Source organism: Aptenodytes patagonicus, chromosome 7 (genome assembly GCF_965638725.1).
Source record: "Aptenodytes patagonicus chromosome 7, bAptPat1.pri.cur, whole genome shotgun sequence".
Lineage (NCBI taxonomy): Eukaryota > Metazoa > Chordata > Aves > Sphenisciformes > Spheniscidae > Aptenodytes > Aptenodytes patagonicus.
In genome coordinates, this window is record NC_134955.1 from 55,629,995 (window position 1) to 55,647,037 (window position 17,043).

The 17,043-nt window shown below is 40.6% G+C and overlaps 1 protein-coding gene across 1 annotated transcript in view; it reads right to left on the bottom strand.

Annotated features, from left to right (window-relative positions):
• Positions 1-728: 728 nt before the first annotated feature.
• Positions 729-17,043, bottom strand: part of BTBD7 (BTB domain containing 7) — a 57,798-nt gene continuing 41,483 nt past the window's right edge. Inside the window, 8 exon segments of the mRNA XM_076345334.1 lie at positions 729-5,722; positions 7,474-7,902; positions 8,586-8,764; positions 12,796-12,985; positions 14,522-14,668; positions 14,670-14,732; positions 14,866-15,009; positions 15,318-15,478. Of these exon segments, the coding sequence (XP_076201449.1) occupies positions 4,907-5,722; positions 7,474-7,902; positions 8,586-8,764; positions 12,796-12,985; positions 14,522-14,668; positions 14,670-14,732; positions 14,866-15,009; positions 15,318-15,478 (2,129 nt within the window). The 3' untranslated portion in view covers positions 729-4,906.

The following is a 17,043-nucleotide window of genomic DNA, read 5'->3' on the forward strand; positions in this document are numbered from 1 at the left end:
ATCTTCCTGGATGTGGAATGGAGGTACCAATAATTAACGTTTTAAGACCATACAGCACTCTCTCCCTCTTTATGCCAGGACATAATCCACACTGTTTTGCTGTTGTGCCTCAAAGCGGGACTAGCCAAGATTTTCTGCTGCTGGATGACACTTCTAAACTTGAGTCATCTCTGAAGTAGTGAAGCACTTGTTTCTGGGAAAGGGACTTAATGAATATTCAGCTGATGCAGGATAACTGCGACTCAAGAAGAGAATCCTGGGTACTTAACAAGTGTCTTTGTCTAGCTGCTCTGCTGAGAAAATAAACACTCCCTAGACCAAGGGCTAAGGCCCCTGCCTTGACTACGAGTAATCCCATTGCCTTTAATAGTGACTGGTCTCAGTCAATTCAGCGAAACACTTCAGTGGGTTCTTCTGGCTAGAGCGTAAGTGCTTTTCCTTTTTAATAAGCTGCTTGAACCATGCCACTGATTTTTAATTCCTTTTTTTACAGTGGTTTGTATCATATCCTTGATGTTCAAAGCATTATTGTGCACTTTTTTCCAGAAGGGACAAACAAACCATGTTGGTTTTAAGAGGCTTTACTGTTAGAGGGCACCTTAAGGGTTGTATTAAACCACTCCTTTCCCTCTGGCCGTCGGTCAGATAGAAAGTTTGGAATAATGACGGCACAGTCCATTTGGCCAGCCTGCCGGTGACAGTGAAATGGAAGAAGTTGCACAAGCACGTTCTATACAAGCCATTTATTTGAAATGCCAACTATACGTAGGATAAAGTCAGTGTTACATGCTTCTCAGCAACAGTAGAAAAATAGAACCAGTGAAAACCTTTTTACAACTGTAATGGTACTCAAAAGAGAAATGTATTGTTTTACAATGCATCACACAAGACTAGAATTCAAGTTTGGAGGTACCTAAATAAAAATACTATTTTTTTTTAAAAAACACTATGTACAATTGAAGCGTAAACAAGTTTTACAAAGTACTGGTTATGCAGGTTGTAGAAAAAACACTTGCATAGGACATGAATTCAGTTTAAGAAAGTTTTCTGAGCCTTTAGCATTGAAGGCACTTGACTTTATACCAGTAACAACACAAGGACAAGAAACAAAACCGTAACGTTGCCGAAGGCAGGGCTACCTTCTGGCAGTACAGATAATTACAGAAACCCCAAATATGGTTTTACAATTTTATCTCTCAGCTGTTCCCCGCGTTCGGCAGAGCTCAGCACCACCTCTACCATAGAAGCATGTAATTATAGAATAAACAGTGCCTCAAACAGCATGGGTATTCTTTAAAAACAAAAGAAAAGAAAAAACCCTAAAAAAACCAAAACCCAAACCCCAAAAAACCTCCACCAAGCCCAAACCAAAGAAACCCATAAGACAAACATTCCAGGACCGAAAACCAAGGCTTACAAGTACAGGTGGCCACAGCCTTAACTTTCAGAAATGAAACTCCTCAAGAACAGGAAAAATATGACAAGAAACTGCCAATCAACACAGCAGTTAGTAACACACAACTACAGTAACTCCAGGGAGCAACAAACCATTTCAGAGGAAGAATCTGTTTCCGGAATTAAGTTATTCATCCATATATTAAGGAAAAGAAGAGGGGGTCAGGGAAAGGGGAATAAGAACTTTTTGCATGTTGCTCACTAAACTAAAGTCTGAGCTCTCTTTAATAGAATGAGGAGCACGAGTCTTCCTCATCCAAGGAAACTTAATGTTCATACCTCTACCCTCAAGCAAAATAGTCAGTAATCTGTTATCTCCATCAAATTTACAGCAGGAAAAGATGTTATTTCCAGCCTAATCAGAAAGTGCTTCATGTAAACAAGGAGCTTCTGCACCAAAGTTTCAGTAGACAGAAGAGGAAGTAGCAGGTAGCACAGGTATGCGTGTTCTGTTCTGTGAGTGAGATGCAGTATGAACACTAGCTTCTGAGTAATGCTTCCGTGACAAAGAATAAAGATGGTCTCTCCCCTCCCTCCACACGTCCAACTAAGTAGGAAATCCTACGCTGGAGTACAAAAATACAGTTCCAGTAATTTGACAAATCGTCCTTTCCCACTTCGAATCAGCTGCCGTTAGCTGCTGTCTTCTTCCCAACTCAAAATACAAAAGTGAAAACACAGATTGTCTACATGGCCTGATTGTCTTTGTGGCCTCAGAAGGACTTGTCTTTTATTTTGCACCTACTTTTAAACACTTTACTCTCTTTTTAATACTGCTCAGCTTCTGAGACTTCAGAAGCAATTTTGTATTCTAAAATGCAGACACGTGTCCGTCCTCCCCGAGGCATTTCTCACCAGCTTATTCCAAAGCCAAAGCATTTCATCATTTCCCTCAAGCCATAACCTCAAAACTTCCCAGTCTTCATCAGCCACATCCCCACAAATTTCAAGCTTAAAAGTTACATCTGTAGATTTCAGCCCCATCTCTGTCCAGGCACACAGTGCCACATCAAACTGTGGTAACTAAAATAGTTTTCTCAAAAGTACATCTATTGATTTTAGGTAAAAATAAATTATTCAGAATAGTAAGTCGTCTGAGGACAGCTATGACTTTTTAGTAATTAAGCTAATACATATGACACAAGCGCAGTGAGCTTCAGGGGTTTTGTGTGTGATGAAAAGTTAATGCTTCTAGTGCTGGTGAGCATGAGACCCAAGTGTCCGGTTAGAGCTACGCAGTCAGACAGCACTGTGCTCAAATCTTCAGAAGAAACCCAATGAACCTCAGTCCCTAACCTGCAGCAGCACCATCCCCCCACTGACACCTCCTTGCTTTTAACAAAGTTCTACACTGCAGTCCCATGGAAATAATACATATTGGTGATGAGGCCAGGACCACCAAGTGTCTTGACTGTGGTCAAAGGAAAAAAAAAACCACAAAACAACCCCCACCCCCGTTAAAAAGGCTGATGGGGGCAGGGTAGAAATCTCCCCTCACCCACAAGACACATCACCTGCGCAGTTTAGCCAAGTTCCTCCTCCAAGCCTACACCACACCTTCCATGGCTGCACCTCGAAAGGAGTGTCTGCAGAGCTTTCACAGACGCAGGAGGCCTATAGATGTGTAACCAGGAGACATTAGGATTTATTGGTTCAAAACACCCATATCTTCATTTATCTAGAAGCTATTTGGTAGTTTGGAAATGCAGTATTCAACGTATTTCAAGAACATTGTGGTGGTGTTACCAGGCCCTGCATACTTTAATGCAACAGGTTAGGTAAGAATCTGCCATCAACTAAAACTAAAGTAAAGTTGCAGCAAGATTTCTGTTTAAATAGCATCAAGCATTTTGAACTGCAGGAAACAACTCAACCTAACCTTAAAGTAGTCCTTAGGTCACACTTGAGATTAAAGTTTTCTACTACCAGGAAATTCTTCAAAATAGTAACTGCATTTAAAAACAACCCAAACAGGCCTTTACCAGTAATCACTACACTGCAGTGGCATCAGATCCCTATCCTAAATGCAATGAATCTCTGGTAAAAACTGCACAGTAAGTATTAAGGATGCACTTAATAATTATAACCGTTACAGCTGGTACATTGCTTAACCCCAACCCAGTGGCAGGGAGCCAGCCCAGATCACTGTCATTCCCTCTTCGTATCATGTTAATAGATGAATCTCATTTCTGTGCTTTAAAAAAGCAAAGTTGGGAGATGGAAGTGAATTTAAGAGTGCTAACGCTTCGCACATTTCATGATGCTAGAGCAGTTACTCTTGACTTCAATTTTGTTCACAGAACAGCTGCAATTATGAAGTCTGCAACACTTCAGATCAGGTAAGGAACACTGAATGACGTCACTAGAGTGAAGCCCTTTTTTAATCATAGGCAGGAGAAAGCAAGGCAATGAGCAGTCACCTCAGCACCTCTGTTGGAGAGGGAACCCTCTCAAGCGGAGGGTTACCATTCAGGCAACAGCGAAGATACTATGCCTTGCTTGTCTTCCTGATGCTCCAGGATTTAGCACGAATCCTCACCTCTGGTCTTCACTTACCCCCATGTATGGGTAGCTGGAAGAACAAGTTACTATCATTTCTACAGTATTTCTAGATTTATTTCTGCATGGGCAAGTGAACAATTCTAGTCTGTCTAGTAAGTGCTTCTGGGTGATCACGGAGTTCTCCACGGTCACAACTGAACCAGAAAGCAAACAGAATCAGACTGTCAGATCCCAGTGAATTTCACTGGAATTTGGACTCCTAAATGTCCCCTGGACTTTTAAAAACCCCGATATAATTCTTGAAGTGGGCTTGCTATAGAAGGATAAGACCAGCTGCCAGAACTTTTCAAACAAAACATTAGACTGGATTCTTGCCGTAGTCATAAAAACCAGAAAGATTTCAGACCTAAACAAACAAACAAAAAATCTAACTAAAATGTAGTATTTTGATGTGCTGTTCTTTGGAATTCCTATAATTAAAAAATAAACGCATTGTTACTATCTCATAAGAAAATACATTTCATAATGTGCAACCCAATGCACATAGGGAATTGGCAGGTGAAAGGGAAAATGCAAAAGTATGAAAATACAGTCCTTTAAATGTGACGATAAAGTTCAACATATTAGTACAAAACTAATACACTAAAATAGATGTACAGGTGCAAAAGGCTACCAGGTTGTAGAAAAAAGGTACCAGCTTTTTTTTTTTTTAAAAAGGCTTAATTAAATTTGCTCAAAAAAAATCTCCCACAAAATAAAACCAGAAGCAGCATTAAAAATAAACTGATAACATGCTGTCTCTAATAAAGCAATGTATGTACAAAAGAAGTGAGCAAAGCTGAATTTATCCGCTGGCATGAATGAATTTGTCTGACAGAAGTCAGGCCAAAAGTTGCAAAGAATGGGATGTTTACAACTCTTAGGCACAGAGAAATAGTGGAGGTTGCTTTCATAGGGCAGATTTTTTATACAGGAAGTCTGGTTTGTTTGGAGACCTCCTTCCTCTGCTTACTGCATCTTCCCTTTCCAAATCTGCACTTCTCTGTGCTCCATGTTCCGATGGCTCATCATCTGCCAGTCTCCTGCTGGGTCTCTCTTCTTGCAGTTCAGAGGCGTATGCAGAGAGTGAAGGTCTGTTGGAGGTTAGCCCATAGGTTAAATCGGTTTCCATTTTTGTTCTTCCCCTGATGTGAACCGGGCCATTGCCAGCATTTTCCTGGGTAGCCAATGCCAAGTCCAGTCGCTGGGGAGGTTGTTCTAAGACATCGAGGTGTATTGGCTCATTCTTTTGTCTGTGTTGATGCCCATCTTGGGAGAGCAGGTATTCCCTCCTAGAATCCTCTTGCTTTTTAGGAGATATCTGGGAAGGTAGATAAGCTGACTTTAAGCCACTTGGTGATGCCTTATTGTGGCTATACAAATCTGGGCCAAAATATATGCCTTGTGAAGGAGAAGGACTGTGCCTGTTGGGTGCTGGAGTGGAGGGTCTGCATGCAGCATTGGAGAAGTCATAGAAGTCAGGATATTCCTGCTGATTTTCTCGAGCATCTATTTTTTGCTCTATTGCATGTTTCTTTCGAGAAGTGGGCATGTGTCTGTTCTGAATACATGAAATGTGCTGGGGTGGACCGGGCCCTACCTCTGTAACCGTCTGGCTTAATTCTGTGTCGACAGTGAGCTCTGGTAATCTTCTGTCTTTTAAAGACATTGCTGACACACCCATTGCGATATCTGGCATCAGTTCGTTTAGCAAGGGCTGAGTACACTGGAAGAGAAAAGAAATTGGTCCATGGAAACAAAGCAAAAGCTAAACACAACCTGTATTTAGGAGAGTTTCTGTAATTCAAAATGGCATTTTCCTCATCTACCTTTGCCTAGACCAACCTCAGCCTGCAAGTTTCCCACACTGTTTAAAGAGCACATGTATCCTCCAAACTTCACCTTCCTGCTAGCTTAAGACGGCTTTCCTTCATGAAGCTGCTGTGCCACAGTAATAGTTCCTTCTTAAACGCACCTTGTCTTGAACGTGCAGTAAATGACAATGTACTGTTAAACTCTCAAAAGGTAAGCCTGCTTTAAGCCACTTGCAATTATCAAACTAAACAAGGTACTCTGTGCAGAACTTAAATTGTTCGTTATAGCACGCAGTTCCACTGCAGGGAAGCCACGAAACATTATTTTGTCACTACAGATGCAACCCCTCTGCTTGCATTTTGTATTTTAAAGTAAATTAATTGCATGCACATGTATGTGCATGCATGACAGCCTCAGGGCTTGGGGGGGAGCATCAGTCACAGTGTTGACTAGATCCATGAAGTGCGTGGAAGTTGTTGCATGGCATTCTTCTTGCCTACACCTAAGCAACCCTGCAATGAGACAAGCAGATTACAGTCTTCCAGACAGAAGAGTTAAAATTTCTACTTCTATTTATCATTTCTAATGAAAGCAATTTTAGTAATCATTGATTACTAGTAACTCACAAATTGCAGAAATAATACAGAACAAAAATATCATCCACATTAAGTTTATACTTCTCCTCGCATTTTTATGTAAGTGTTCTAGCAGAGACATCTCTAACATGAAAAAGCTGCGAAAAAGATCACTGCATGGTTTCCTTAGTGAAGTCAGTATTTATCAAGAAAGAGAGACTTATGCTACAAAACCCATCCTTGAACAAACAATGGAAAACAATTCTAATTTGAAGTTAAATATTTTAGGTTAAAATACAGAAAGGAGTGCAATATATTTAGGACAACTGCTAAAGGAAAAAGATAAACCCATTTTTCCATTCAGAACTCCAGATCAAATCTGCATCTAAAGAGCAGGTTTTCAGTATGACACAACTGTGTGCTGAAACAGTTTTTTCACTGCAAAAATAAATTACCAAAGTCTTTATTTAGCACTTCATGTACTTCACAAAGCTATGTCTTTGTCCAGTATGTTATAGTTCGTTGTTTTCATTGCATTGTATTGTAGTTCAGCAACTATAACGATAGTCCTTAAATGCTGTGACAAGCCCCTTTGTATTTGCAATTACCAGTTTCTGCTTGCCTATTAATTTTAAAATCTTTTTCACAGCCGTAAGGCCTTCACATTCTCCACAGGTTCCCTTGATACACATCTGTTTACTTCAGGCCTACTTACCTGTGAATAGTCAAAATATCATCACTATTTCTGCCCTTGAATGATAGCATGCAGTCCACTTCTGAAGTTGACTTATGCTTTGTTTTAATGCAGAGCAAACTATATTATTTCAGAAGACTTGTGAGTCCCACTTGCCCCTCCAAAATGCTCCTGGCCCTGGAACATTCATTCTCCCAGGGATTAGGGCATGCCTTTGGGATGCGGAATGCTGACAGCCAGAGTGGTAGAAAATTCTTCTCCTAACCAATGAAGATGCTCTTTTATTTAACAAAGCCAAATTACTTCACCAGAAGAATTCTCTCTCCAGCTCCTCTCTATAAGCTACTTTGAGTGGCCAGAGATAGGGAGAAGAGGAGAAATCATAATACTTACTACTTGCTTCTCAGCTGCCATCACTGCTGCTGCTGCAGCCACCGTTTGTCTCCCCAGACCTGTAGTGTTAGTGCAATCAGGAGGTGCTGCTTTAACACTGGGCAAGTAGACAGGCGGTGCAGCTTTGGGAGCGGTTCGGGAGTGGAATAGTGAGTGATTACATGGGTAAGAAAAGGAACGGGAGGGATGTTGACTTGGCACCCTTTGTTTCCAGCCCACTTTGAACTGGTTATGAATTGGAGTTGCTGGTGGGTGGTATGGAGGTGGAGGAGGGGGCAATGGTGGATGGAAGGCCACAAGAGAGTCCAGTTCTGTAAACATGGTTTCTGCAGCGGGAGTGCTGTTAACGCGACATCGTCCAGACTGTCTCATTGTCAGGAGTGGGCTTTCATCCCCAAATCGCTCATCAGGAAAAAATTTGTGAGGATTCTGCAACAGAAAAAACCCAGCATGTAACAAAACAAAGTAGGAAGTCATCTAGAAAAATCTCCTAAACTAACACACATTGGAACTAGAAATCTGCTAGTACTGTAACAGAATAGTTGTGCCACCTAAAACCTCACCAACACTTGGAGGTGATTACAGCTATCATGGAATAAAGATTTTTTTAAAAACAGGACAAGCAGCATGAGATTCACTGTGTGAATAAGTTGACCAACAAATGCATTTGCTTTAACAGCAGCATACAAACAGAAGCGGGATTTCCAATTTCCCAGTCCCGATATGTACTATGCAGATCTACTGCATCAGTTCTCCCCTCTGATTCAAGAATAAATCATAATCTAGATTTCTAGTTACAGTTTGACTATTCTCATCAACTGCCTCTTCGGCAGATTTTTTTTGTCCTCAAAATCCGTGGCAGTAAGAGCACCCTGAATGGCAACAACTCTTGAGAAAAATATTTATACATTGCACTTACACGTTTATAAAAATCACATAAATCAAATGCAACAGTCTCACTGTAATTTGCACTCAGACAGTTCTAAAGTTATGCATTTTTGCAACCTGCATGTGCACAAAGTAGTTCTCTTATTGCAGACTGCGCGTTCAAGTCAATTCATAAGCAGAACAGAATCAAAGCATTTGTGGTCTTATACAGCAATTTTTCATACCTGCAAAAGTTCAGCAGCAGCATCAGAAAGTCCGAATTCCCGCAGCACACGAATCTGAATCTCATAACTGACTGTGGCGCCTTCTCCACAATTGAGAGCATACGCTCTTTGCACCTGCTCAGTATGACGCAGCTCCTGCAGCCGTTTGATCATCTCTTTCACAACGAGGAGACTGGGAACTGGAGGGATAATAGAGAACGGAATGGGGATAAAAGAGATTACTTTTTGAACTGCGAGACAGTAAGTTTGATTGCAATCGTTAGATTTAATTCTGAAGGAAAAACCTAACGTCAGGCTGGCTTGGCTTTTTTTTTTTTTAAGAAGCATTTTGCCAAGAACGTTCGACTTACACATGTTCCTTGAAGCATAATTGAAGGCACGTGGGATAACACACACATCATACAAATGGTAAAGACATATACCATTTCTCCAGCTTCTGCTAGAGTAAGCCACAGATACAGCCTTCTTTGTAAACTCCTTATGATGCAGGAATTTTATGATTTGAGATGGGGGCAGGATATCTTAAATAACAACTGAATGTTCCCTCATGAGTTCTACAGGCCAAGAATTCATTGATTTTTTTTGGCGTACACTTCATCCTTCTAATAGAATTCTATAATCACAAGACCATAATACCAGTATGTAACTACAGAAAGAGCATTCTAAAAAAATTACACAAACTGTAAGCCAACATAAACCTGTTAAAATTATGTTGTTTTATGCAGCCATATTGAAATAATTTAGAAAAAAACCAGAAAAAACACTTTCCAAAAGGAAATAATGTATAATTCGGGGTATTTATCCTGTTGCAAAACTTTCTCATGCCACTTCTTGCTGCTGTTTGATGATGAATGATGTTTCTCTGTGGTCTTTCTGTCCTCAGGAAAATGTGCATATCATAAGAGAAGACAAATCCCGATCTCTGAATACGTAAGTCCTGGCATCTGATCCTTTACCAGCTTTACAAGCGTTGTATGTTACCACGACCAGATGTCCATAATGAAAGCTCATAAAAATTAAATGGATCAGACAGCAAGAACATGTGAGAAGACATCTGCATTGCAGAGAAGGAGAAAACCCAACACCATGCAACTACAACTGGTCCCAATTTCACAAAGTTTACATTGGTACACAAAGGATAAGCAGTGCAAAATATTTTTCCCCCCAAAACTGAGTTCCTGTACTAGGGGAAAAAAAATAAAAAAATAATCAATTCTATCCAGTCTTCAAGGCTTGGAAATAAGTCTTCCACACTACCCTCCACACAATTCAATTGTTCTGAAAAATTCTGGTTTAGCAGCCAGATGTTTAGCTGCAACAAGCATTTTGTTAACACTGAAAAAAGAGGATTTTAGAGAAGTTTGTAGCAGTTCTCCAAACTCGTAGGCATAAAAATCATCTAAGTTTTTAATGAAAAAGTGCTATCTTCTTAAACCCAGCTTTGTTTCTGTTTTTTTTTTTTTTACTATTATTCATGTGAAACACATGGAAGAGAGATTACATATCTAAAAAATACAATTCTCTCAAGTCAGTTGCAGGATTTCCAATTCAAACCGAAACTGGAAAATACCTAAGGAAACCCAATTACCTGTAGAACCTAGCCTCAAAGTAGAACAGACTTCAGCAGAGGTTGAACTCATTTTACAATAGTGTTGCAATAAGAGCACCAAGACACACTGCCAATAGCATTTATACAAATAAAGTCCACAGGCAGTGGGTACAAGGAAGATGCAAGTGACAGATGGAGAATACCCAAGCTGTAAAAAACCCCCCTGTTCTAAGAGCCCAGCCTAAGGGGCACGGAGGCGATCTTGCCTAGCTCTCCCTCCAGCAGTTCCTGTGCTCCGTCTATGCTTTGGGATGGATTCCTGTACAGGATACAGGTTTGGTACATGCCTGAATGTCCTCAAATTAATTGGGCTCCATCTACCCTTCCTAGCACAAAGCACTGGCAAAACAATCAATTCTTTTGCATAACTAGAGAACTAAGCACAGCAGGCAGTTACCAGGACACAATATCTGTGCTCCAACTACTGGCCAGGCTCACAGCTCATATTCGTGCTCAAATCAAAGGGCTGGCAGTAATTCCTATATATTAAATTGTCCTGAATCAAGCTGTAGTGGAGTTTCAGATTGGTCAAGATGTCTCACGTTTGCCAGAGCCAGACTTTTTCAGAACATGAGAACTTCTGCATAACATTGGAGACACCCGAGAATCTGTTTTCCTTCTCAACTTCTTTGGAAACTAAGATCGAACAAAGTGTTATCAAATACACATCTTATGATGAAATACTTTACATTCAATTCATGGTGAGTGTATTGATGCGTTTCTGTAGAGGGGGAAAGAAGTCCAAGTACTGTAATACAGCTGTGGCATCTCAGCAGTGCAAGTTTCTAAACGAACAATTAGTACTTTTATCAAATTACAGAAGTTTTCAGAAGCTCCTTTTAGGCTTCATCAAGTCTCTTCTGGAATCACAAGAAACAAATAGATCAAAACCGTTCCACAAACCTTAGTAGAAAACTTACTGCAGTGTTTAACCACACAGCGTTTCAAATCTTCCTAACACCTCAACTTAAATTCTCTTGCAGCAATTTAAACCTATTTTGTCCTGGCTCTAGTATCTGTAAGAATAGTTTATCTATTTCCTTTCAATATAGTTGACTTATGGGAGACATAATTGATATACAAAGAGCTTATAAAATGGGGAATGGGGAGTGGTGGAGGGAGGAAGATGACTTTCCTTGGTGGCATGTAATCTCTATTGCTTTTCTGAAGACTCCCAAACTGATCCGTATCTACTGAAATGTGATACCCATACAAAAATGGGTGCCAAAAGTTTATGCAAGTTTAAGGAAAGACTGCATAACCTCATGGATTAAAAATGCATTTAAAATTACTAGCTACACAGAAACACCATCCACCATAGGATATCTGAGCTGCAAATGGTTGAAAAGTGCACAGAATTTTACGGGGAATTGTTTTATGTCCTTTTTCTGCTACACTTTCCTCATGCACTCACTTCTGGTGACTGCTGGAATAAGGATACTAGGCTAGACAGACAAATCCTTGACCTGACCCAGTATGGCCATTTAAAGGGCTAAACACAATACTGCCTCTGAGACCAAATTACTTCACATGTCTTGTGGCATATTTGTTTTTGTATTTTAGTATGACTCTTTATGGAACTGTATGATGTTGTCTTTCAGGCTTTTCTCCACAGAGCTTTCCTCAGCCATCCTGTATGTACACAGCAGGCTACACCTACATAAGCACAATGTTTCCCACTTTCTTCATTGAAATTAAATTTAGTCTTGGTCATTTAGCTATCTAATCCTGCCCTCCAAAACATCCACTGACCCTCCCAACTTGTCATCAGCTGCAAGTTTTGCCAGTGTATTCTCTATGCACACTGAGTACTAATGGGGCCAGGGAAAGGTAGGAAGAGCTAGATGCTTTGGCAATCCCACCAGATACGTTCTTTCAGTTTGACACCAAAAGATCGAATGCATAAGTGACAAAATATATTACAGTAGTTTTATGATTGTATTTCCCTGGCTTGCCTATGGGGAATGTCACACCAAGTATCCTGAAGTCAAGAGAGGCTGCATCTACTTCCACCTATAAACGCTTACTCTGCCACACAAGGAATGAAGTTGGTTTGACTTCAAAGCTAAAATGGACTTGGTAAACTGAAAAAAAAGTGTTTTGAGTGCCAGCTTCCAATATTTTTCTGGCACACTGAGTTAAGCTAACTGCCCTACAAGTTATGCTCCCTTGCTTTTTGTTTTTAAAAGAAATCAGTATTTTGCCATTTTCCAGCCTTCTGGATCAACCAGTCATCCAAGACACGTAAGTAGAAAACTGAGAACCACTTTGAGAACAGAGAGCAAGGCTCCAGCAAGTGTACTACAGCAAGTTTAACTAGTCCAATGTTTTTCAAATTGCTCAGCTGAAGCAGGTTAAAATACTATCCCCTCCAGTAGCTTACCCTCTAACTACTTATTATGCCATGCAAAAATAGTTAATGTCTTCAGAGTAGACCAAAGCAAAAGGGACCACCACTGGGTGGGAAGAAGCCCAATTGGTGCAGTACTACTCTCAGAGGAAATCATAATATTCAACAATTCACATTCCCTCTCCCCTGCCCCAAGCGCCCGCCCACTCACACGAGATCAATCGGTGTTGCAAGCGATCTAGCAGCCTTACCTGGGATCTCATTGGCTATAACCGAAGGAGGACTGGACTGGTTAGTGCTAACTTGCTGGTGGGTAATCATATGACAGCACTGCGGCACAGCGTTGTTTACCATGTAAAGGGTGTCGGGTACATTGGACATTCGGACCATCCGCAAACGAACGAGATCAGTTTGCTCCACCATCATCTCATCCAGTACTGACTGCAACGACAGCCATTAGAGCCCTCATGAAGGCACCGCACGCACATACCCACCGGGAGCTGCTGCAAACGCAGTCCCGAGGCCACAAGTCTAGCAATGTCTAAACCGTAACTTTTCCAGGTCCCAAACAGTAATTGGCTTTTCCACAGCATTTTCTATTCCATTTTCCAGTCATGATCAGAGTTGAGTTTCAGAGCTAAGAGCAGGCAGGTGAATAAAGTTTGGGAAGGTTGCTTTGTTTATTTTGTACCTGTCAGATTGGAAGTAACCTGCTCAAGGCCAGACCCTCTGGACTGTCTCAGACAATTACTGACTACAGGTCTCAACTCTGTGCCATTGAATAGAAGGCACTAGTCTGAAAATGAAGTATGTTTCCTTCAGATGTCTTAAAGAATAGAAAGGGATTTATGCATACCCTTTTAAGATTCTCACTTAAAGTTAAATGGATTTATTTCCAAAAAAATGGGAGGCTAACAGGGGAGTAAAAAAAAAACCAAACACACAGGAATCCCTCATCTGCAATTTTTTGCATTTCACAATAATTAAACTATGAATAGGAGTATAGTTACCAGACAATAAGTATGAGAGTCCTCCCTCTAAGGTTAAACAGCTAATGATGCTTTTAAAAATATTAAAAGCATAATATGAAACTAATAGAAACAAGTAGGATTCCTGACAGGGGAAAAAAAAATTTAGAACGTACTTTTTATTTTAAGGTTACTACTAAAGCACTCCCATACCGTATACCTGAAAACTAAAAGAGTCAAAGCTTTTATCACATGTTCTTTAACACATTTTTGTTAGTTTTAACAATACAAGATACAAAGATAAAAGTTTTAACTGGCTAGTCTTCCTTTGCTGCTTTAGTGCCACCTGGTGCTCTCTAACCTTTGTGCCCAAAATGCATAGTTTTATTTCTCCTCTCCCCTCAAAGAGGACATCAACAACAACTCACACTCTTAGAAAATATTTTCTTAGGCACAGGGCAAAAGCTCCAAATTCACCAGAGTAGTGGCCAGAGCTTGTAGGTGATGTGGATGTGCAGAGCTTCACCTAATCCTCTTGTTCTACAGTCACCTGCACTACTGGGACTCACAAGCTCTTGACTTAAGTCAGAGCTGCCTTAAGTGGTGGCATTAGTTAGCAACCCACAAGGGTCCCATTCTGTCAAACAGGATATGGCATGTTTCTGCCCCACACAGAACCATCTCCACCCTGTCACCAAATGTCACCATCAGAGATGTTACAAGATCTTCACAGTTTGACAGTCCTCATGCAAGATATTAAATAGGGAATTTACTGCTTGAGCAGGACACAAGGACTTCAGTCAAGTTGGACGCAAGATATTTATCCCATTTTGCGGAAGATCGAAAGAATTTTGGATATGTTCTGATTCAAACAAGAAGATGAAATATCAGACTCCTCTGCCTAGTGGAATAGTAGATCTCCACCCAGCTCTGGTAGGAGCTGGGGAGCCTGAAAGACCTGGCACCAAGGTTGCTGACTAGCTGCAAACTGGGACTCTCAGGCTCTCACCTTGCCATCCGCCTGCCAGGTGGGCTGCCGAGGAGCTGGGCCGGCAAACTGGCTGGAAACCAGGGAGGTTTCCCTCAGAACGCTGCTTTGTTTCCGGTGGAATTTCATCAAGATCTGTCTCGCAAACATTTCAATTTCGACAAAAAAAAATTTTGTTGAAATTTTTCTGACCAGTTCTAGAGACTTGAGCCTGATGATCAATCTTGTAAGTCTTGTTAAATTGAAAATGTTAGTATTTTAGGCCAGTACATGCAAAGAGAGACAAAACACACCAAAATCTTTCCCTGTTTACAGAACCCCCGATGACTCCAGATTAACAACACTCAGATGTTAATGATTATTACCTTAGCCTCCTCCACATATGGTGAGAACAGTCTTGGCCGCACATATATTCCAGCATTTTTTTGCCGCAGCCAGGCATTTGACTTTCCACCTTCTGATGTTGGTAGCATGTCTGAAGGAGGAGTACTAATCAGGCCTCTCTTCATCTTTAAGAATCAAGAAAGAGTTTCATGGTTTTTTAAACATAAATATGGGAAAAGCTTGCAAGAAATGTATTTTTTTTATACTGAATCCTTACACCATTGATTTTTCTTTAGCCTTCTGATAAAGTACAGAAAATTTAACCAGAAAAAGAGTTATACACATATTACTCTGAGTGATAACATTTTAGGAGCTAATCCTCAAAAAAAAAAACCCAAACCCCAAAAAACCAAACACCCCCCCCCCCAAAACATTGTAGAATCTGAAGTACAAAGAATCCAGAGATAGTATTTGTATAAGATTACTGACTTACTGCATCACTCAGTACTTCACTATTCATAGGTAAGATGTGCTCAATACGGACAAAAGGTAAAAGTGGAGACAGGATCTCTCTCAGCTCCTCAATGTCAAGATCTCTCCTCTTCACACCTCTTTTGTTCACACTGTGAGCAGTACCACTCAGTAAATTAGGCTCTGTGGGAAGGAACAAAAAATAGTAAGTTGACATCACAAAGTTTAAATAGGAAAGCAGGAGTTACAGAGCTTATAGAAAGTTATAGAAAAGGAAAGAAAAGTCTAATTGAAAAATCAACAGTGCTTATCAGCCTTGTTTCACAAAACTATTTCACACCTTAAAATCTGATATGAAGCATCAGCAGAGTCAGGTTCACTTTATACAAGCATGGGTCATTTACACAGCTGTCAGTTTCAAAGCATAAGCCAGGGAGAAAACACAGAAGGAGTGTTTGGGGTAAACATTTATAAAGCTCTACCTTGAGCTATGCTATGAAAACATTCATGCCTCACTGCTAGCAGTTTCCCCAAAGGCTGTCTCCTGCAGCTCCTCTCCCTTTCCCCAGCAGTTTTCAGAAACTTATCTTCTACAAATTAAGGCCTGAAGAGACCACTGGGATAAATTATTCTCATGTAAGCCACCCTAGTAACAGCTGTGTCAAGCCCATTCAAAATGCTTTCATGCTCACAGGATACCTATTTATGCCAAAAGTGGGTATCTTCCTAGAGACTGCAAGATCACAATGTATGACATTCAGGTTATTCTCCCTCCCTCAGTTAACTACCTTCACCTGTATTTTAGGTATTGTGCCCAACCTGACTTTGACTAACTTCACTCTTTGAGGAAACCTGTCAAACATACCCACCCTCCATTCAGTTTTGGCCACAGCCCATTACAATTTCTAATGCTTTCTGGTATTTGACTGACACCACCACATATTCAGAGCTGCAAAATCAGGAGTGTCACTGAGAAATTTAGACTAAATTTGGCCCTATAGCCTGACAGAACTTGGCACAGCTCTTATTTCTGCTTTTGCTTATCATGTTATCTGATGATCCCAGGAAAGAGAAATGACCCCTTTACTTAAGGAACAGCACAGAGCAGGAAGCTGCACAATTACTCCAAATGAGCAGCTTCTCCCTCAGTCCAGGTCTGTTACTGTTTAACTGGCTCCATTACGTTCCAACGTGCCTTAAGACAAACACTTAGAAAGTCTTGTTCTGAAGACAGAAGGTTAATACTTACTTGGGCCACTAAAAGCACATATTTTAACTGACTTTTTCTTGCATTTCGTACAACATGTCCATGACAAAGCAGTTGTATCGCAAGCAGTAACAGTGGATTTCAAAAACATGGCCAGCCCTCAAAAGACAGTAGCCACACCAGCACTGCTCTGTTTTCACACAGGCAGGTTCTTCCCTTTCTGTTCCTCTCGCTGTACTATCTGATTGACACTTCGTGGTGGGGATGAACTATGAGCTACTTGCACTTGCTATTTGGGAAATATATATTTAACCTACTTCCCACGTCCAACACATGTGAGATTGCCCTTGAAGTTACCACTATAGCAGTAATATGCATCTGAGCTAATTAAAATACATTTACATCTACTTTAGGAAAAACACTGATGCCACTTGATGGCTTGCTTCTCACTACCACAGATTTCTGTGGGAGAAACGTACTCAAACTGAAGTAAAAGGTTGACACAGCAAACTAAGAATAAGACTACTGTGAGAAGCCTGCA